Consider the following 22,971-nt stretch of genomic DNA (forward strand, 5'->3'; position numbering starts at 1 on the left):
GAGTGGTACATGAGAAAAATCAAAATATACTTGGGTTTCAAGACTGTGTGACTAGGATGATTGTTTTTAAAAGAAATAAAGAAGCTAAAAAGAAAGAAAGAAAGAAGCTGAGAAGAAAGGCAAGGGGGAATGTCTTAGTTTTATTTTTTGAATATGTTATAAAGATGTCCACAGACAATTAGAAATGTAGGATTAGAGCTAAAGAGAAATTGTGACTAAGGAACTATACATTTGGAAATCACTTTCTTAGAGATAGTAATTGAAGCCAATTGAAAAATGGATGAAAACAGCAGGAAGGAAAGAGTACAGAAAATAAAAGAAAAAACTTTCAATTTATCATGTATTGGATTTTTATTTAAGAAGCTCAGGGAAACATTTATTTTATCTCTTTTAAATTGCACAAAATAGTAGTTTGGCTTCCATGATATTGATGTTTATGTTAAGGCCAGTGGCTGGGTATGCTTAGCTAGGAAAAACATTTATCAAGTCAATAAAGATTCTATTCCATTGTGAAGAACAATTTGTTCTAATAAAACATTTTGAATTATAAGTGATAGCTTATATTTCATTTCACATTTCTCAACAGTAGCAGCAGCATTAGGTGTCAAGTTGTTAGTTTAAAAAATTGTTTTAAGTTAAAAAAATTTTTTTAAAGCAAACTTTGTTAAAGTTGGAATTTCAGGTACAATAAAAAACATAATAGAAATATAATAAGGATAGAACTGGAAGAAATAGGGATCATCTAGTTGCTTTTCCTATTTTGATGTTATATGTTACATCTTGCACAACAATAAATGATAAGATTATTTTAATCAGCTTGGGTATTTCTTCCATTGTTACAGATTATAGCACCTCTATGACTTGATATATAAATCTTTCAGAGTTAGTGGCCTAACGATGTGACAATGTGATCAATATGGCAATGAACTTAGTTATACTGTTCTTCAGACAGTAAATAGTCTGCCTGTTTTCCTGCCTTTCTCTGTCTCTCCCCCTCCTCTTCCCCTTGTCTTTCTCCCTTTCTCTCTTTCTCTCCCTCTCCCTCTCTTCCTGTCTCCTCTTGTTTCCTCTCATCTTCTCCCCCCTCCCCCCCATACACACAGCAATAATACAGTGGCAATATTTGGTCCCTCTCTCTCCACTGAAGAAAGTAGTACCAAACTCCTATTCTTAAATCTTCCTCACTCATTATCATTCTAATGATATTTAGAAATTTCTCATTTAAGAAGTAAAATAATTTTAGAAGGTTTTCTAGGTTGCATTAGAGAGTAATTTCAGTATTGGAACATTTGGAAATTCAGGCTAGTTTTTGCTTTTTTTCCCTATATTGAAATTTTTTTATAATTTTTTTTTTACATTTGGTATTAAATAAACATACACTCTAGATAGAGACGTGCATGCATACTATATATATTTGTATAAACTATCATATTTTTCTTTCTTTTTTTATTTCTTGGTCATTTCTTTCTATTAAATTTTAGTCCTGCCCTTTAATGGATTTCTTTTCCTTTTTGTAAATTTTGGGTAAGAAAAATGCAGAATAGATTATGGGATAGTAATTAAACTTCCCTGTATTATGTGAGAAATGAAAGGAAAAGGATTTTGAATTAAATACTCTGTCTCTTTCATTATATTGCTCAAAAGAAAACCAAATCTCTTACCCACACAACTGCATATATTGGTTCTTTAATTACTGCCTCACTGATTTTGTGCCAGGCAAGTCCTTTTCATGTTCTGTGCTATCCTTTTACCTATAATCTCTGGGTTATATTGTTCTATAGACCAGAAGCAGATAGTTCAGTTGATTCAAAATGTCCCTTTTGCCTCTGTTGTCCATCTATAAAGTAAGGGAATTAGATTGGATGACTAAAGTTCCTATCAGCTCTAGAATTCTGAAATGTTAGCTGACCTCTGAGCTTATTATCAGAAGTTCTTTAGCTATATTTAGAGAGAAAGATTTCAGACTTACTTACTCCTCTTAGAATATATGACCTGAACTAAAAATAGTTAACATTTATATAGTACATTAAAGTTTACAAAACATTATCTCACAAAAACCCTACAAAAGTGGGTGCCATTATCTTCATTTTACAAATAAAGAAACCGAGGCACAGAAAGCTTGTGACTTGCCCAGGGTCCCCCAACTTTGGATTCAAACTCAGATTTTCATTCTATTTACTCCATCACCTAGAAAGAATATTTCTTTTTCTAATTTTTTTAAACTCCCATATAATTTTCTAAACCCAGTTCTAAATTTATTTTTACCACTACCTTTAGTAAATAAAGTGTGTGATTTTTAAATGGTAGGTGGATATAATTAAAAAGTAAAATCTCCTCCAGAAAGCACTACCTCAGGAATAATGAAGGATAAAGCAAAGACCAAGAGTTTTTATGAACTCAAATCATATATTTAAAAAAAAAAAAGTAGTTATATTAAGGGTCTATCCTCTTAACTTCTTCCAGTAGAATGGGTTATATGGTCAGAGGTAATGAATTCTCTATTACTAGAGGACTTTAAGCAAAGACAGGATGACTAACTTGTCAAGGAAATTTTTCCTCCGTTATATCTGGGTTAAAACTGATAGCTATTTTGATTTGAATTTAGCTTTACTATGACTATGAGTTATACTTTCTTTTTGACTGACTGCTAGTTGCAGTTATAATTGATGCTTCCTCTAGGGTATTATCAGCTCTTAATTTGGAGATCTCTTGTACCAAGCAGCAATAGTAGTAGTTCCCAGCTATCTAGAATTTGATGATTATAGCACTTAGCCTAGGTCATCCATTATGGAAGCAAACCTTGAGTTCTAATATTTTTACCATAACTTTATCATAGTTTATTATACTACATATTATACTCTGGCTAGAGGTGCCTGTGATCTAGAGCTGGGCTTCTTAAAACTTTTTCCATTTTCATCCAAGAAATTTTTATATATTCTAGAAAAATAACTATATATAACAGATATACAAATTAAACATTTGTAGATAATAAATCATTATTTTTATGACTCTTCCCCCCACATTCAGTTATGAGACCTCACATGGGTTTGCATATCAGTTTAAGAAGCTGGGATCTAGGAGAATGGCTCTACACCTATTGGACTCATTATGCTCAAAAAATTCAAATGGATATTATCAATGTGAAGATTTTTTTCCAATAGATTATAACCATTGCATACCTGTCTTTCTAATAAGAAAATTTTGTTCTAATAAGAATTATGCTCTAAAAGCTCTCAAACTGTGCATCCCTTTTGATCCAGCAGTGTTACCACTGGGCTTATATATCAAAGAGATCTTGAAGGAAGGAAAGGGGCCCACATGTGCAAAAATGTTTGTGGCAGCCCTCTTTGTAGTGGCAAGAAACTGGAAACTGAATGGATGTCCATCAATTGGAGAATAGCTGAATAAATTGTGGCATATGAATGTTATAGAATATTCAACAATGAGATGATTGAGGCTAGTTTCAATGATCTTGTGATGAAGAGAGCCATCTACAACCCAGAGAGAGAACTGTGCAAACTGAGGATAGACTAACATAGCATTCTTACTCTTTTTGTTGTTGTTCACTTGTATTTTGTTTTCTTAGTTATTTTCTTTTCTTTTTGATCTGATTTTTCTTGTGCAGTAAGAGAATTGTCTAAATATGTTACACATATTGGATTTAACATATATTTTAACATGTATAACATATATTGGATTGCATGCTATCTAGGAGAAGGGGTGAGGGAAAGAGGAGAAAATCTGAAAATTAACAAGGGTCAATGTTGAAAAATTATCCATGCACATGTTGTGAAAACAAAAAGCTTTTAAAAAAAATGAAGAAGAATTTTGTCTGGTAATGTTCACTGAATTTTCTGCAATAGTATCAACCCAACATTCTTGAGAAGGCTCTTGGCATTGTGATGCTATCAATGCAGACTTTTCATCAATTAACTTTCTCCCTTCCTCTTTCCTTTTCATTCTCTTTTTTCTCTCCCAAACCCATTTTGTACACAACTTTTTTTTTTTAATTTTATAATTTACTTTTAACTGGTTTTCAGTTACTAAGTACAGAAAAAAATATTAGTAATAGGCCAGCCCCTTGGTTTTAATTCTTTGACTGACCATAGCAATCAGAAAACAAAACAAAACAAAACAAAAAAAAAAAAAACGAAATGGTGCTGTCTAACCAAGTATCTTTCCAGTTATTTAAATATATATTTCTGTAAATTTTTATAGTTGTTACCTGTGTTGGTTGCATCTTGGGAGGTGTATTTCTTAATATTGTATATACATTCATTCTGTAATTGTTTTTTAAAAATTTCTTTTTTTTGTTTCTGCTGGGGCTTCGTTAGTAATATACAAAAAGACTGATGATTTTGGGGGATTTATTTTACATCTCGCCACTGTTATGTAGTTATTGTTTCAGTTTTTTAATTAAATCTTTAAGATTCTATAAATAAATTTTATAATCTGAATAAAGCACCACTTTTTTTTTGCTTTTTTGCCTTTGCTTATTAAATAGATTTCTCCTTGTCTCATTGGTAGTAGATAGCATTTTAAAAACTGTATCAATAATGGGACATCTTTGATTTTTCCACGATCTTATTGAAAAGCCCTTTAGCAATTTTTCATTACAGAAAGTACTAGTTCTTGGAATGTGTTGTTTTCCTTCTTTGCTAATATTTAATTATATCAATTTTGCCTTAATTGTTATTAGAAACATTGGTTTATCTTTCATTTTTTCCCTCTGCTTTATTGATCTTGGGTGTAGATGTCAAGACCATAATTGTATCATAGAAAGAGTTTGATAAGACTAATTTTTTCTCATATCTTTGCAAACATTTAGTATTAAAATTACTGGATTTTCAAAATTTGATATTTATTTTCAAACATTGGAAATCAAGCCATCAGTCCAGCCTGTATTTTGTTACACCCTGGGCCAGAGAAGTAATTTGACTTGGTCCCCATTGATATTTTCTGATTCCAGGGGTCTGGAGGCTCAGGTCCATCGTTTTCTGGACTTTTGGAGGAGGAAATCTTTAAAGACTTGTTCAATATTTCTTTATAAAATTAAGTTATAAAGTTTCTATTTCATTTCACTTATCAATTTTGCAGGCATATAAATGGTCAACATCATTTCTGATGTTTGGCTCATTTATGATGAACTATCCTTTGTCATTTTTTACATTGGCAATTGATTCTCCTTTTTAAAATGAAATTAGCTAATGGTTTATTTTATTAGCATTTCTTAAAAATAGCTGCTAGTTGTATCACTTCAGCCTAGGGGGTTTATTGTTTTACTTTGGTTTTACTTATTTCTTATATTTTAAAATTTATTATTTTTGTGTTTAATAGAAATTTTTTTTTTAGTTTTAGTTTTTATTTTCTCCCATACTTACATTATTGCTCTTTTCTTTCTCTATCTTATTGATTGCTATAAAATTTTCCCAGAATTCTATTTTAATTGTACTCCAAAACTTCTATATCTCATCATTTTTATAATGTCTTTGATAAAATAGAAATATCATTTTCTCTTTGTTCTACCAGTTCTTTAGAATTAAATTTAGTTTCCATTTAAGTTTGAATCCTTCCCACTTAAAGATTCTTCATTTTTTATCTTTTTATTGTGTTATGATCAATAAAGAAGTCTTTTCTAAAAAAATACATATTTCTGCCTTTTTTCAGAAACTTTTGTGCCCTGGGACAGGATTAGTTTTTGTAAAGATGCTGTGAAAAACTTAAAATCTGTATATTCCTTATTATTCCCATTTAGTATTGCCAGAGATTTTAGCCTATCTGATTTTTTAAAAAATACTTTTCAGGTATGTAGCTTCTTTCTTATTTCTATTTTTGTTAGTTTAATGTGGTTCCAAAAGAAGTGAGTTTTGAAGAAAGTCCAGAAAACCAAGAAGCAGAGCATTCCAGGAATGGGTCCATTGTGATAGAGTCAGGAGATGAAGTATCATGTGTAAGTAAATGAACGTAGGTCAGTATTTCCAGAAAATAGAGTGAGTGGAAGGGAGAGCAAGGGGGAGAGCAAGATGTCAGAAAACTGGAATGGGAAGGAATCAGTTTATGAAGAAATAATAAGTAGCCACTGCAGTTCCTTAATTTTCAAGGATGAGACATAGTCATACCTATATTTTAGAGAAACCATCTTGGCAGCTGAGTGAAAATTGGATTAGCGTGGAGAGAGATGAGACAGGAAAGTTATCTTGCAATGATATAAGCAGAAAAGGATGAAATCTCAACTTCGTTAGTGGCTATGTAAAGAGAAGGAAATGTATACAAACGATGTTATAAAGTTAAAATAAAGTTTTTTTCATTCTAGTTGCTTGAGATAAATTTCCCCCTCAATTTAGAAACCTTGAAACTTGGTTTTAACATACCTGAGTGTTAAAAGTTTAATGTTTCAAATGGTGGGAACTGGTTCATGCTTGCTATTTCATTTTCACTTTGCTTTGGTTCTGATAGGTCTCCACTGATTTATGATTTCTTAAATATGATATTCAGATTTTTTTTTATTTGGTCATGGTTTTCATTGAGTCCAGTGATTCTTAAATTTTTGCTGATCTGAATTATTTTCTCTGTTTTTGAAAGCAAATACCTTAGAAGGGTACAGCCAAGAATATGGAAAAAGAAAGGAACTCACCAGAACACTCCCAAATTTACCTCCAAACAATTATAAAATAATGCCTCGAATTCTAGAGTGACAGAACCAAAAAAAATGAATGGGTTGAAATAATTTTTCAGCTCAAGACAACTTAAAAAGTCAGCGGGACTGCAGTACTCTGCAGTCCTGTGGTCCATTTTGTAGGCTAGTAACAAAGCTCCATAACTCCCAAGTGGTGAAGCCCCATTGCTCCCAGCTCCTGCCACAGCCCAACGGCAAGGCCTCATGGCCCCACTCAAAATCATGGGACAATGCCCATATCCAAGCAGAGCTCAACTTTTAACATAAAAGTCATGAAATAGGTTGGAAGATGATCAAGAAACAGACAAAAAAAATTTGCTATGATTACAAACAAGACTAAAATACAAACTCAGAAGAGGACAACAGTGTCAAATACATACATATAAAGCCTCAGAGAAAAAAATGAGAATTGGTCTCAGGCTCAAAAAGAACTGCTGAAAGAACTCAAAAGAATTTTAAAAATAAACAAGAGAGATAGAATAAAAAATGGGAAAAGAGATGAGAGTGATGTTAAAAAAAAATCAACAGGAAGAAGAAAAAAAATGAAAAAGAAAACAGAAAAATCCACTGAAGAAAACAACTTCTCAAAAAGTAGAATTGGCCAAATGGAAAAGTAAGTACAAAAGCTCATTGAAGAAAATAAATCCTTAAAAATTAGGATTGAGCAAGTGGAAGTTAATGACTCACTAAGACATCAAGAAACAATAAGACAAAATTAAGAGAATAAAAAAATGGAAGAAAATGTGAAATAATTTCATTGGAAAAATAACCTAGAAGTTAGATCCAGGAAAGGTAATTTAATATTTATTGGATTACTTGAAAGCCATGATTAAAAAGAAAAGCTTCTAAACATCATATTTCAAGAAAGCATTTAAAACATCTAAACAAACATCTTTCAAGAAATTGCCAAGGAAAACTTCCTTGATGTTCTAGAACCAGAGAGTTAAATAGAAAGAACATACTGATCATTTCTGTAAAAGATCCCAAAATGAAAACTCTTTGGAATATTAGAACCAATTTCCAGAGTTCCCATGGTCAAGGAGAACGTACTCCAAGTAGCCAGAAGGAAATACAAAGATACCTCAGTACTCATCATTAATTGGTTCCATAAGGCATGATGAGGGTTGAAAATGAGGAGTACTGAATGAATTTTTCTTATGAGTACATATCAAGTTTGTAACCCAACTATCCTTTCCCAACCCAGTTCCCCAAAGGGGCAAGTGGGACTTCCAGCTGCAGAGACCCAACTCCCTTTCTGAGAGGCCTGAAACCTTCATATTCTTCCCCAATCCCATCTCATCCATGCTTCCTTGGGGAGGGGAGGCCTGAAGGTTAAGGAAGATATAGTTCTAAGCCCAGCCCTCTACTACCCAAGACTGGTGCCACCAAGGACTCCTGGCTTCCAGAAGTCCTGGGTCCTCTGCCTGAACTACTATTTCTACTGCTTGTGCCTCCACCACTGTCCAGGCTGTTATCTCACAGTCCTGCACACCGTAACCTACTGGAGAGAAGCTGCCCATGATTAAGGGCAGTAGCAGTGGGAGTGAGTCCGGGCAGCATATCTGGCCCACTTTACATCCCTACTCCTCCACCAAGTACACTAAGTGATGAACAGGTATCAAGTGCTGAAGCATTTTTTTCTCATTGAAATGTGTCAAATACAAAATGCACCAAAAGTCAAAGCAGAAGAGTGCCTAGAAAATTGTGGGGCCACCATTGGGATCTCATAAGATTTCACAGTTTCAACATTAATAGATTGAAGGAGCAAGCTAGATGGCATAGTGGATAGAGCATCAGCCCTGAAGTCAGGAAGACCTGAGTTCAAATCTGGTCTCAGACACTTAATACTTCCTGGCTGTGTGATCTTGGGCACGTCACTTAACCCCAATTGCTTCAGGAAAAAAAAAAAAAATTTAATGGGTTAAAGGGCCTGGAACACAGGTCTTCCCGACTCTAGAGCTGACACTCTTTATCTACTATACTACCTAGTTGTCCCTATATATGTAAAGTTACTATTATCCATATAGGAAAAATCGTATTCAAAGGATGCCTACCGTCCAGACTGTGATATGCTGTTGGATAGACAGTGTGGTACAATGAAAGGAGTGATGGTTATGGAGACAAAAGACTTGCATTCGTGTTCTACTGTGCTACTTTACCACTTAATGTGACCTTAGACAAATCACTAAACATTCTTCCTAGTTTTTATGGATGTCCTCTTTTTTATTGATGTCCTTTTTTTAATGAAAAAAAATATTCAGCATTCAATTATTCAATATTTATTTTTCTCTCCCCAAAAGAAAAACAAAACCCTTGTTTCAAATAAGCTTAGGCAAAATTCCTCTGTCTTTTGCCTTATTTTTAAGGAAGATTTTCTGCTTCTTGAGGGCCAGGAATTTTTACTTTTTATTCCCCTGCTTAGCACTGAGTCTAGCTCCTTGCTAAGCATTTAATAAATACTCTTTCACTGATTTGTTAAATGATGAAACAAAATAAACCTATCACCTTTGCTGGAATCATGCTTACTAATTGTGGGTGTCCCCTGATGCTATGCTCTGGACCTTCTTTTCCTTCTATACTGTTTTGCTTAGTAGTCCTATCAGTTCTTGTATATTGAATAATCATTTCTATATAAATGATTCTTAGATATATTTATTGAGCCCTACTCTCTCTTTCTCACCTACAATCTTAAATCTCTATTGGACATCTCACATTGAATGTCCTATATTCATTTCAAATATAACATGTCTGAAACTGATCTCATAATTCTTTCCCCTAAGTCCGCCATCCTTTCCTGAATTCCCTATTACTGTCAAAGATAGCAGTGTCCTCCCAGCCATGCAGGATTCTTATAGATGCCATTCTTGATTCCTCATTCTTTCTCACAACAACCCTTCTCCTATATACACCTTTTGCCAGGTCTCATTGTTTCTAACTTCATACCATTTCTTATATAGACCTCCTTTCCTTGATACTGCCATCACTCTATTGTAGGCCCCTCATTATCACATCCCTGGACTATTGCAGTAACCTATTTGATCTCCCTGCCTTGTCTTGTCTTTTCCCACTCTAGTCTGTCCTCTCAATATCAAAGTAATCTTCCTAACATGTAAATCTAAACACGTCACAAACAACCTCCTCTCCCATTCCATGAAGTCCAGTTATTTCTTTTGCCCCCAAGATCAAATATAAATTTCTTTAGAATGCTTTTTCTCCTTATCTCTGTTGCCTGATGTTTCTGGCTTTTTTCAAGCCTCAATTAAAATCCCATATTCTAGTAGCAAGAAATCTTTCCAAGACCCCCTTAATGCCATAATGCCTTCTCTCTGAAATTATCTCAAATGTACATATATTATGAGTAGCATAATTATTTTCATATTGTTTCCTCCATTGGATTGTCCCTTGAGGAAAGGGACTCTTGCTTTCTTTATTGTCCCTAGTGCTAATTATTAGCATAGTGCCTAACCCCACAAAAGCACTTAGTAAGTGTTCATTCATTGATTTGTCGAATTACGAAAGATCTTTCACTAGGACTAAATGAATGCCCTATCTTCATTTCTAGCCATCTGTCTTTAACTTGTTATATTCCCTTGTTTAAATGATTTTTAGTAACCTAGACCTCAGTTTCTCTATTTGTGAAATGTGACCAGTCTTGCTGTTAGGCAACTACTTAATAGGTATAATACAAGTGAGTTCAGAAGAAAATTGTCATCTCACAGAAATAACTTTACCAAGCCATTATTGCTACTCACAAATGAAGAACAGCTGTTCATTGGTATAGTTTTGAAAGTGTGTGTCCTTTGTGTCCAGGCAATGGGCAGCACCTACACACACACACACACACACACACACACACACACACACACACACCTCTCACTTGTCACATTCTATCAAATATTAGGATAGTTATTGGTAATATGTATTTTTAAAGTCCTGGCACATCAAACAGAGTTGCCTTTTAGGACTATATGTTTTCAGGTTTGATGACTTTCAAGTGAAATATGCACATAATACAAATTCTACAGATTTTATTGATATCTTGAAAATATCATTTTAAAACTAGTTTTAGATTTTAAACAAAATAGAGTAAGTTATAGTTTACCCAAGTTTTCATTTTGCTCACAAATGGATTGGACTAGATGAACTCAACATAGAAATTGTTATTTTAGAGTTGGAAGTGACAAATGAGGAAAATGAGGGGTTTTGAATTACATGTAATTTTGAGTATAACTTGAGAAATCATATTATCTTATGACCAAAAATTTGTCACATTTTTTAAAAATATTGAAACATGCATTTACTTTGATTTAGGTGGCTTTTTTTTTTTTTTTTTTTTTTTTTTTTTTTTTGAGGTTTTGTGTTTGGGTTTTTTTTTTGTTTTTGGTCTGTTCTCTTGCATCATGACTAATATAAAAATATGTTTAGCTTGACTGCACATGTTTAATATATAGCTATATATATATGTATATATATGGAAGGAGGGAGAGAGAGAATTTGGAACTTAAAATCTAAAAAAAACTGTTACTGCTTTTACATGTAATTGGGGGAAATTTTTAAAAAATCATTCATTGTCCCTTAAATGATCAGCATCAAAGGGTGATAATTTAACTAATTATCATTTCAGCAAATAGTAGCTTTCTACTTATGAGACATTGCTAGTCTCTGAGGAATATAAGAGCAAAATCAGATACTTACAAGGAATGATTAATTCTTTATCATATAAATTATGACATAATTTATATATTATATATAATTATATAAATTCATGGTACACAAGAATATGAAGTTGCTTAACTTCCTATATAGTTGATGAAATGTGATTATGAAATACCATAACATAAACAAATACTTCTATAAATTAAAACAAACATTTTTCTTAAAAGGTTTTCACCCTTAAATTGTGTGTATCAATAAAATTTTGGTACCAGAGTTGCTTCAAACACATTGGAAATTCTTTGGGGAAAACTTTTAGACTTTGTGTTAATTTATTTGAATATTTTCAGATGTGGTGGAAAATCTTTGAGGAACAGAGACTTTTTTAAAATGTAGTTTTTGGAATGTTTTTACTTAGCTGTAGTCAAATAATGTGGACATGTTTGCTAGATTAGAGTTTGAGGAATAATTTGTATGCTAAATGTACCACTGTTTTGAAGTTTGTATTGGCCTCCACTCAGTTGAGGGTTTTAGCTTCTTACTGACAATTGCATTTGTATGTGTTGGTTTCTTTTTTTTCTTTTCTTTTTTTAAGCCAAAAAAACCTCCCTATTTTTTATAGTGTCTAAAGCAGTCTTTTATGTATAATACTTAGAAATTACTATGTGCAGAATTGAATAAAGTTTAAAACATAAAAAAAAAAAAAAAAAAAGAAAATTTGTTCAGTCATTTGGCACACTTACCCCCTCTAAAATTTTGTTCCAAAACAATTTGTCATCAACACCCATATCTATCAGTATGTCAACAGGCTGACATATATTTATATTTATTAAATGTAAATCATTTAAAAATGAATAAGAAAAAATTAAAGACAATCCATAAGAAATAAATCTGAAAAGAACTTAATGCATGGTTATTTACAGAGGCAAAGAGTTTTGGTGGATATAATATCTTGGTCGAAACTTGACAACTCCTTTAATAGTCAGCAGCGCAAATTCTGGCAAACTTTATCCAAAGGATATTTTATATGTATAATCACTAGATGAATCTAATGTCCATGAAACTAATTAAGAATCTGACTTACCTAAATTGAACTGTTTAGTAAATTTAACTTTTTATGTAACTAAACTTCAGATCAACATATCAGTGGTACATACATACTATAAAAGAGTTTATCACTCAAATCTTTCAGGTACTTGAACACTGATTAACCAAATCTAACTGCACCTTATCTCTATTAAATTATATGAATTGTTTTATCATTTAGAAATTCTTAGAAAGTTGTCCTTAAAATCAAAAATCCTTTCAGTGAGAGGCAAGGTAATGAAACTAGGCACTGATGTTTTGTGCCTTTTGTGTTTCATGTTTTGTGATGATTGTGATGAGATTGTTTTTCTCATACTTATTTGACTTTGAAAATAAAAATGTTCTGAGTAATGGTAGCCATATTGGAAAAAGTCTATATACTTTCAAGGTGTTTCAAATGTAATAGTACTCATTCATATAGATAAAATGTTAATTTTATCTTTTATTTTATTTAATTAATATGAGTTTCCTATTTGTATATAAACAATGTGAGCTGTAGTGGGTCTTTTGTTCTTATTTATATTTTTCAGTTTATCCCTGTCAGGGCTAAATTCACAAACTTGATAACTGATATTACATAAAGTATTACATTAAAGTCATATGAAGTTAGATACAAAAGCAAGATTAATTATTATATCTCAAATAATCTGTTGATTGTATTATGTTAAAATGTGTTCAGTTCAGCATCTTATTTATATTGTTCCTTTTACAGACTGAGACAACAATTGGGCTCAGTTCCTATCAGCAGAAAAGGTAAGAACTAAATAAAAGAATTTCATTAAGCTTTCAGATACTTTAGAAAATCCACCATTTTCCCTCCCCTTCCCTTCCCCTTCCCCTCTTCCCTTCCCCTTCCCCTCTCCTCTTCCCTTCCCCTCTCCTCTTCCCTTCCCCTCTCCTCTTCCCCTTCCCCTCTCCTCTTCCCCTTCCCTTTCTCTTCTCCCCTTCCCTTTCTCTTCTCCCCTTCCCTTCCTCCCTCCTTCCTTTTCTCCCTCTCTCCTTCCTTCCTTCCTTCCTTCCTTCCTTCCTTCCTTCCTTCCTTCCTTCCTTCCTTCCTTCCTTCCTTCCTTCCTTCCTTCCTTCCTTCCTTCCTTCCTTCCTTCCTTCCTTCCTTCCTTCCTTCCTTCCTTCCTTCCTTCCTCTCTCTTTCTTTCTTTTTCTTTCTTTCTTATTTAGTACTATATCAGTACAGTGAGTCAAAAAATGTTTTAATGAAGTCTTATGTACTATGAAGCCTTATATTTCACACACATTCAAATCTTTTCACTGTGAATATAATTGCATATAGATACAAGAGGATTTCTTCTGTGGAATGCTTTTAATGATTACAATCAGTAATATTATTTTTTGTTTATGAGGCACATTTTTATAATTCCCCAGTTGCCATTAAACATTTGTTTAAAGAGCAGGGATTTTGACTAAAGAGAACTATACCTCAGTCCTTCTTTTTTTATTGGGCTGGCTGTATGATTTGGGAAAAAACATGTAACTTTCAGAGCTTGTTTCTGTCTTCTCCTGTTTGTCATTTCTATAGCTCAGTAATCTTCTATTATATCTGCATATCACTATTTTGTTGAACACATTTTGTTTCTTGTTTTTTTCTTAATGACATAGTGTTTCTTCCCTTATTTTTATATGTATAGGACTTTTGTCAAAATATAAATCTAGTAGGACTGCTGTATTGAAAAGTATGAGTAATTTGTTAATTTTCCTAAAATTAATTCCAAAGTTTTCATGACAGTTGGACTATTTTATATCTTTATCAGTAATGGATCAACATGTCTTATTCCATAACTCTTTCATATTTAATTTTCTAAAAGTTGATTAAATATTGCTTATTGGTGCCAATTTTCCAACTAAGATGACCTAATATTTGCATATTCTTTTTTAGGAATATGATTTTAATATTTATTATATATTATATTTGTCATGTACTTACTATGTGGAAAGCACTTTGCCAAGCTTGTGGCAATACAAAGATAATCTTTGATCTCAAGGAAAATTAGCCCCAGTCAAGTTTATTCCCCAAATATTACACTTTAAATCTCCTTTACCCAATTTTAATTTCTTATTTCTAAAACAGATATTCTAAGTTATGAAATCTTATCATCCTTTATCATGAATCTTAAAATATTACCTAAAAGTTAATGTAATCAAAAGAATGATCTTAATAGATAACTTATTTCTTCTTTTAAAAAAATTTTAGGCAATAATCTTCTGCTTTTATATTTTCTTTACCTCATCTCCAACTCACAGAGCCCTCTTGTACCAGAAATGAAAAAAAGAAGAAAAAGTAATTTAGCAAAATTAATCAACAGTCTAATAGCATATGCAGTGTTTTATACCAGAAATGTCAAGTATGTAGCCTATAGGATTCTTGAGTGCCACCTGAACCAGATTAGACCAAATTTTTTAGAAAAATAAACAGAAATACAATAAACTTTAGATAATATTTTTAAAACAAAGTCAGTATATAGCCTACACATGTATGGATTAATGGCCTTTTCTTTTCTACTCTGACACTACTGTTCTTCACCTATAATCCCCCAACTTTCCTTAGAAGCGAAGGAAGTACTTCTGGGACCAAGTTTAATTATAATTATGATAGAATTCAGTTTCTTTTGTTATTGTTAAAAACATTTATTTCTTTGCGATGTATATTATATATATATTGTTGCCTTAGTTCTTTTTGTTTTACTTCAGTTAGTATATTCATTTTTCCATGATGCGCTTTTCAACTTTTTAAAGTCGTCCTTTTAGGATTATAGGATGCCAGAGTTATTTAAGTGGTTCATCCTTTTAATAAGCCAAAGTTCTAGTTTTCTAATTAGTTTTCTATATCTTTTACTCTTGATTCAGGTTATATATGTAGGGACCAAATAGAATAATTCTAATCACTCAATTGACAGTAGCAATTCTGTTTGGCAAGTATATATTAAGCACTTAATATTGTAATAAAGTTTGTTAATTGCTGGAAGGAATTTATACATTGATAAGTAAATACAAACAATGCTAAGTCCCAATAACTGAAGGGGCCAAAAAAGGTTTCTTTTCCTGAAGGAGGTTACATGTAACATTTAAACTGAGTCTTTCAGGATCCCAAGCATCCTAAAATATAGATATGATGGAGAAATGAGTGATGGAATGCTATTTTAGAGAATACCCACTAAACCAGTTGGATAGAAACGTAGAGTGCCTACAGAAGAAAATTATAAAGTGACTGGGAAGATACATCTGTACAGATATTTGAAGACATAATTTTTCTCATTATTTCTTCTCTTTTCAAGGCTTTCAGTTCCCAAATAATTCTAAGTTTAAGTTGCAAAAAAAAGAAAATAAATCCTAGAAAAGTTATCTGACACTATCTACTTAACCTAACAAAGCAATCATGATGATCAAATGAGAAAATACTTAAAGTATTTTCTAACTATAATGCCCAATATACCAAGCTATTCAATAGTTGTTAGGTACTGGGACTAAAATCCAGGAGTAGCACTTAGTACAGTTCATTTTAGATAACATTTAGAAAAGAAAAATTAGAAACATATTTGAGACATCGACTTCTTTGTCTTCGGTATTTTTCTGAGTTTAGTCAGATGGAAACTTTGGATAGAAAATATCAATGACAGTATTGTATCAATCTCTTTCAGATGCAATATTGTCAATATTACAATTTTTTTATTCTCCTACCAGTACAGATAAATCCAGAATATAGTTATATAGACTTATAATTTGAAAAAAATCTTAATAATTGATAGGATTTTCTGTCAGTTGGAGTTTTACTGAAATTTTTGTTTTTAAGATTTACCAAAAAAAGAAAATTCATAGGTTGCTTTTAAACTGGGACTTTAAAATCCTATTTTGGCTTTACATTTTGAATTTTTCTATTTTAATATTGGTTTTGTGTCAAATTTTTAAAAACCCAAAACTTCTCAAGAATTTTTCATTCATGCAAAAATTACACAAAATTGCACTTATCTTAAAGGATGAAGTATTTGGGGAGGAGGGGAGAATATTACTTATTGAAAGTAGATTTAAGTAAGCAGGGAATAATCTTTTGTATCTGGTTACTGTAACACATTTTATAGCAATCACATAGCATAATAGCTTTCAGGAAAGCACCAAATTGCAAATTATAATTAATGTGAGATTCTATTTTTAACCTGATTTGTTTAGTCTACATCACTAGGCAAAAAGATATTTATGACAACATTCCAGTTATGCAGTACTATGTACCTCTTCAGGTAAATTATGGTGGCAGTGTAATTGTCTAGAAACCTAACATGTTAAAAGTTTGAGCCCCATAGTCATTGTTTATTCAGTCAACTTTTATCAAGTACATGTTATTGTAATGCAGTTTGGGAAGTATGAGGGGCAGATATAAAGATACATAATTCCTTCCCTCAGTTTAGCTCTCTGAGCAAGTTAATTTTGCCCTTTTACAAGGCTACCAGTTGCATTCCTTTTAACCAGTCAGTCTTCTTCTGATTGATACCATTTTGTGTATGTGAAGACCACAAACACATAAACATCGCTAGCCATTAGAAGTACATTATCTTATTTATGTATTACCATTGTTATCTTCATATACTAAAAGAAATATCTTATTGCCTGGGTCACTTAAAGTGGAATAGAGAAAGCCATGAATAACCTGGAAAATTATTTGGCTTTAGAAAATAGGCATATACTCAGACAAAAGTTCCATCCTATCTTGATTCTCCTATAACTCTTTTCTAATTTGGGTGGCTAGCATTGGCTACCTTATAATTATAAAGATGTCATATTGTATAAGATACAATTTTCATACAGGATAATTCACAAAGTATATGGTCCTTTTAAAAAGAATAAATATTTAACTAATTATCTATCAGGGTTCCTTATATGGTAAATTTGTAACTTGTTTACCCTCACATGTCCCTCTCCATTGCCCTCTCTGATACTTATTTTAGTTCTTTTAAAGGCAGTAGTGTTCCACATGACAATATTTATATTACATATATATATATATATATATATATACATATATATATATATATAATTATATATATATATAATTATATATTAGTATTGAAAATAGGGGCCTAAAAAAAAAAATGGGCGCCTAAAGCTCCAAAATTCCTTTAAATAATGACTCTAAACAAGTTTCAGGAAGTCAGAACAGGAAAAAAAAGACAAAGTAGACCATTTTCCAGCTGAAGACAACTTAGGTCATCAGGAAAAGTCTATGATACTAGGATGGGAGTCCAGAGTGCAATCCCATTGCAGACCTGGCCCAAGCAAACCAGGAACGAGATCTAGGGCCTCTGAATCAGCAGTAATACTGGTAATTTTCAGACCTCAGCTCAGAGGTCTTAGAAGGTCTTTAGAAAAAGATTTGTCAGTAGGCCTTGAAAAACCATTAGACCATTAGAGTGAGAGTGGCTAGTGGTGGCAGTGGCACTTTTGGAGGCCTCAGCTCCCAGGAGATCTCCTTATTGGCACTGAGGAAAGGACTCTGTGGCTTTTGCACACTAGATCTTCCAGCTGCATAAGAGCCTCCTAACAGTTCCAGGGCAGAAAAGAATGCTTATGGTCAGGTTCTGAGAAGTATCTCTGGAAATAAGTGCACAAAACCCCTGAAGTTTGGGTCAGTGCACCCTCTGAAGAGTTAAAAGTTGAATAATAGGCTAGGAAAATGAGCAAATAACAGAAAAAGATTCTGACCATAGAAAGTTATTATGGTGACAAGGAAGATCAAAACACACTCAGAAGAAGATAACAAAGTCAAAGCTCCTGCAACCAAAGCCTCCAAGAAAAATAAGAATTGGTCTCAGGCCATGGAAGTGAATGGAGCGGTGCAAAAGGAAATTTAAAAAGCTAATGAGAAGAATGCCTTAAAAAGCAAAATGGGCCAAGTGAGAAAGGAGATACAAAAGCTCACTGAGGGGAAGCAGAGCCAAAATGACAGCGTAAAGGCAGGAACTCATCCAACCTCTCTCCCAAACTACTCCAAATTCCTTTAAATAATGACTCTAAACAAATTTTTGAGCATCAGAACACCCAAAAAGACAGAGGAGAACATTTTTCCAGCTGAAGGCAACTTAGAAGCTCAGTAGAAAATGTCTATGACATCAGTGTGCAGTCCCAGATCCAGAACCAGATACGGCCCCAACTAGAATTAATTGGTGTACATGAAAACCCTGATTTTTAAAAAAATATAATCTAGACATTATCTTTCAAGAAATTATCTTGGAACTATGCCCAAAAAGTTGTCAAACAGTGCATATCCTTTGACCCAGCATTGCTGTTATTGGGATTATATCCCAAAGAAATACTAAAGAGTGGAAAGGGACCTGTATGTGCCAAAATGTTTGTGGCAGCTCTTTTTGTTGTAGCTAGAAACTGGAAGTTGAATGGATGTCCATCAATTGGAGAATGGTTGGGTAATTTGTGGTATATGAAGGTTATGGAATATTATTGCTCTGTAAGAAATGACCAGCAGGAGGAATACAGAGAGGCTTAGAGAGACTTAAATCAACTGTTGCTGAGTGAAATGAGCAGAACCAGAAGATCACTATACACTTCAACAACAATACTGTATTGTATTCTGATGGAAGTGGAAATCTTCAACATAAAGAAGATCCAACTCACTTCCAGTTGATCAATGATGGACAGAAATAACTACACCCAGAGAAGGAACACTGGGAAGCGAATGTAAATTGTTAGCACTACTGTCTATCTATCCAGGTTACTTACACCTTCGGAATCTAATACTTAATGTGCAACAAGAAAATGGTATTTACACACATATATTGTATCTAGGTTATATTGTAACACATGTAAAATGTATGGGATTACTTGCCATCGGGGGGAGGGAGGGGATAATTTGGAAAAATGAATTAAAAAAAAAGAAATTATCAAGGAAAACTGGCTTGATATTCTAAAATCAGAGAGTAAAATAGAAATTGAAAGACTCCACCAATCACCTCCTAAAAGAAATCCCAAAATGAAAATTCCCAGGAATATTTTAGCCAAATTCAGGAACTCCCAGGTCAAAGAGAAAATATTACAAGCAATCAGAAAGAAAGAATTCAAGTATAGTGGAGCCATAGTCAGAATAATCCAATATCTAGCAGCTTCTCCATTAAAGGTTGGAAGGGCTTGGAATATGATATTCCAGAGAGCAATAGAACTAGGATTATAACCAAGAATCACTTAAAACCTAGTAAAACTGAGAATAATCCTTTAGAAGAAAAATGGAAATTCAGTGAAAAATATTCATGATGAAAATATTAGTGCTGAATAAAAATTTGATTTTCAAATATAGGACTCAGGAGAATCAGGAGGAGGTCATCAGGAAGGAACATCACAAAGGACTTAATAAGCTTTATTTGCTTAATTCCTACAGATTCCTACATGGTATTGGAGGATGGTATTTATAACTCATTAGGACATTCTCATTATTATGGCAATTAGGAGTACATACAACCAGAAGGCACAGGTGCAAGTTGAATATGAAGGGATAATAACTTTAAAAAAAATGAAATTAAGGAGAGGAATGTACTTAGAGAAAAGATAAAGTGGTTATGTAATTATGATGGGATATTATTGTTCTATGGGAAATGATAAGCAGGATGTTCTCAGAAAAACCTGAAAAATCCTCCATGAATTTAAGCAAAGTAAAATGTACTGTGTACAAAGTAGTGTCCTGGTTTGTTCAGTTGTGAATGACTTTTCTATTCTCAGCAATACACAACTACTCTGAAGGACTTTTGATGAAAAATCCTGTCAGTACCCAGAGAAAGAACTGATTGTGTCTAAATAAGATTGAAGCATTCCTTTTCTTTCTGTCTCTGTTTCTGTCTCTGTCTTTCCCTAAATTTTTTGGGGGAGAGGGGGCATGGCGTGGAAGATTATTTTCTTTCACAACATGACTTATGTAAAATGTTTTTAAATTTCACATGTGTTTTCATAATGAGGAAATGGAAGTGGGGATAAGGTAGCAAATTTGGAACTCAGTGGGGTTTTTTTGTGGGTTTTTTTTTTGTGGGTTTTTTTTGTTGTTTGTTTTGTTTTTTTTTTTTTTAATGTAAAAATGGTTGAAATGTAACTGGGGGGAAAATAGTAAATAAATTAAATTGGGGGGGGGAATAGAGGCCTTTGTTTTCATGGGAAACATGATCAGTAAATGAGTTCAGTAGTTTTCCAAAGGCAGTCTGGTCCACTCTTACTCTTGTGTTCAACTCTGGGCCCAACTAATTGTCCATCTGTATTTTTAGTCCAGAGATACTCTGAGGCAGCTATTCAAAAGTATGTTGAAATCTGGACAATAGACATTCTCCATCCATTTGATGTTTCCTATGTGGTTAGAGAGACCAAACTCCTCTACACAATTACAGATCTCATTCAGGAGACTCTCCTATTCCTAGGATTTGCAGAAATTAGCATAATGCTGGCTGCAGATTAGTCCTTCCTTGACTTTGAATATTTAGGATTTCATCCATCAGAGTGATGAATACATTTGATGAGCATACATACAAATATGTATTTAATATTTATTATTATATTTATCATTGGTATATCACTAAATAATGTTTGTTATATTTAATATCATTATTAAAGCATATTCTTGTTTTATACCATACTTGATATTAATGGTTAAATATTGTCTAAGACATGTAGACCTGCAAGACCAAGTCAGGTCTTATTCACAAGCATTTATTAAGTTTCTACTAGGTAAAAGGTGCTATGCTGAGTTCTGGGAATACAAAGAAAGCTAGTCCCTTGCCCACAAGGAGCTCACTGTCAACATGTAAACAAGTACATTAAGAGGGTACAGAAAGCCTTCTTGAAGAAAATAGGATTTTAGCTGAGACTTGAATGAAGAAAGCCTAGCCACAGACATCAGGAGGTGGAGAATTCCAAGCATGGAGGGAAAGTCTGTGAAATTGTATTGAGTCAGGAGATGGATGTTCTTATGGGAAGAATAATAAGGAATCCAGTGTCACAGAATCATAGAGTATGTAGAAAAAGAAAGATGTAAGAAGACTGAAAGGTGTGAAAGGATAGTGGTATGAAGGACTTTTAAAAGCCAAAGAGAAGATTCTGTAAAGAAATATTGCATGCTAGACAATTATCAAAGACTTCAGACTGCAGTCAGATATACTTAACACACAAAAAAAGTTGAATATATAAATCTTTGCTTCAAAAAGTTCCTTAGAGGTATGATTGTGAACCACCAGATATCATTGTGCTGCTGACAAGTATAGAAGTACCAATTAAGTAATCATTCCTGATGACAGAATGCATTCAAATAAAAGAGTTGGCTAATTCTAAGATGAATGCTGAGGATTTAAATTCTTTAGGTTCTGGGTGTTAACCAAAGAACAAGGTGTGATGAGTGAGGTTGCTAGTGACTCTTCTTTCCTTCATGTCTTGTTCTATAAGTAATGAGGGAATTAGTCAACCACAGAAAAGAAGAAATATTTAGGCACTTCATATTCATTCATTGATGAGCAAAACCTCTCCATTGTTTCTATTTTTATTTTATCTATATTTTATATTTATATTTTATATATATATATTTATTTGGAATTTGTGATTTGAGGAATAGCAATTTACTTTGCTTTGTGCATTATATGTGTTCTTGAAATAGCATATATTTAGATATCAAATCCTAATTTCCATTTAATTTCTGTTGTAATTATAGAAGAATTTCCCACGAGAAGTATTTTAAATCCTTGTAATATTTTTAAGGCATAATTTCCTCTTAAATATACATTTGAAGGTACATTATACTAGGGAACATATAATGTTTGAGTATTTAATTCTTCCATATACACTCTTCAGGAAGTCTGTCAAATACTTCAATTTATATTTGTATGCTTATTTTTAAAAGCACAGTTTATAATGAAATATAAAATAATTCATGTTTTGGGGAAAAATTTTACTAACTGAAAGGGAATAGTTGTATGCAACTATTTTGGGAATTTATAAGATTATAGATTTAGTACTGAAAGGGAATTTAGAAGCCTTGTCCAAATTTTTCACTTTACAGTTGAGGAAATTGAGTTGAGTGGGTCTATGACTTGTCCAAGGTCACTTCCCGTAATTTGTAAATAACAAGTGGTAGATGTATATTTTAGGTAATTTGGGCATTTTAGGGTAAGCAGTAGTTTGATTGCTTTTTGAAAATGAAAATGTTATTGATGTATTAAAAGCGGAGTTAGTCTTGATTTCAAAAGTACTTGTCTAATGGAGACTTAATGCCTCCCTAGAAGATGGTTCTTGGCTCTGAAGTATTTCTGCTAGTCCAATTAGAGTTTGTAGTCTTTTTTTCTTTTCTTAAATACTAAAGTTTCTTAACCCGAGGTCCATTACTGTGCTTAAAAAAACCCACACACAGATGAATTTTCTTGAATCCAGGTCTAGCATTTCTCCCCTAAACCCCCCAATTGCCCTTCCCCTTTCTTTCTTCCTCACTGTAGAGAGCTGGCTGTCTCTATTCCTCACTTTCTCTCACTTGCCCACATCCGAGCTTTGGCCGAGGCTTTTTGGTTTCTTTTCATCCCATCCTC

General features: G+C 32.9%; 1 protein-coding gene across 1 annotated transcript in view; it reads left to right on the forward strand.

Moving 5' to 3' along the window:
* Positions 1-22,971, forward strand: part of LOC141561158 (transmembrane protein 131-like) — a 151,201-nt gene that overhangs the window by 87,033 nt on the left and 41,197 nt on the right. The window contains 1 exon segment of the mRNA XM_074300339.1: positions 13,128-13,168. Coding sequence (XP_074156440.1) covers positions 13,128-13,168 — 41 coding nt within the window.

This window comes from Sminthopsis crassicaudata, chromosome 3 (assembly GCF_048593235.1).
Source record: "Sminthopsis crassicaudata isolate SCR6 chromosome 3, ASM4859323v1, whole genome shotgun sequence".
Classification (NCBI taxonomy): Eukaryota; Metazoa; Chordata; class Mammalia; order Dasyuromorphia; family Dasyuridae; genus Sminthopsis; species Sminthopsis crassicaudata.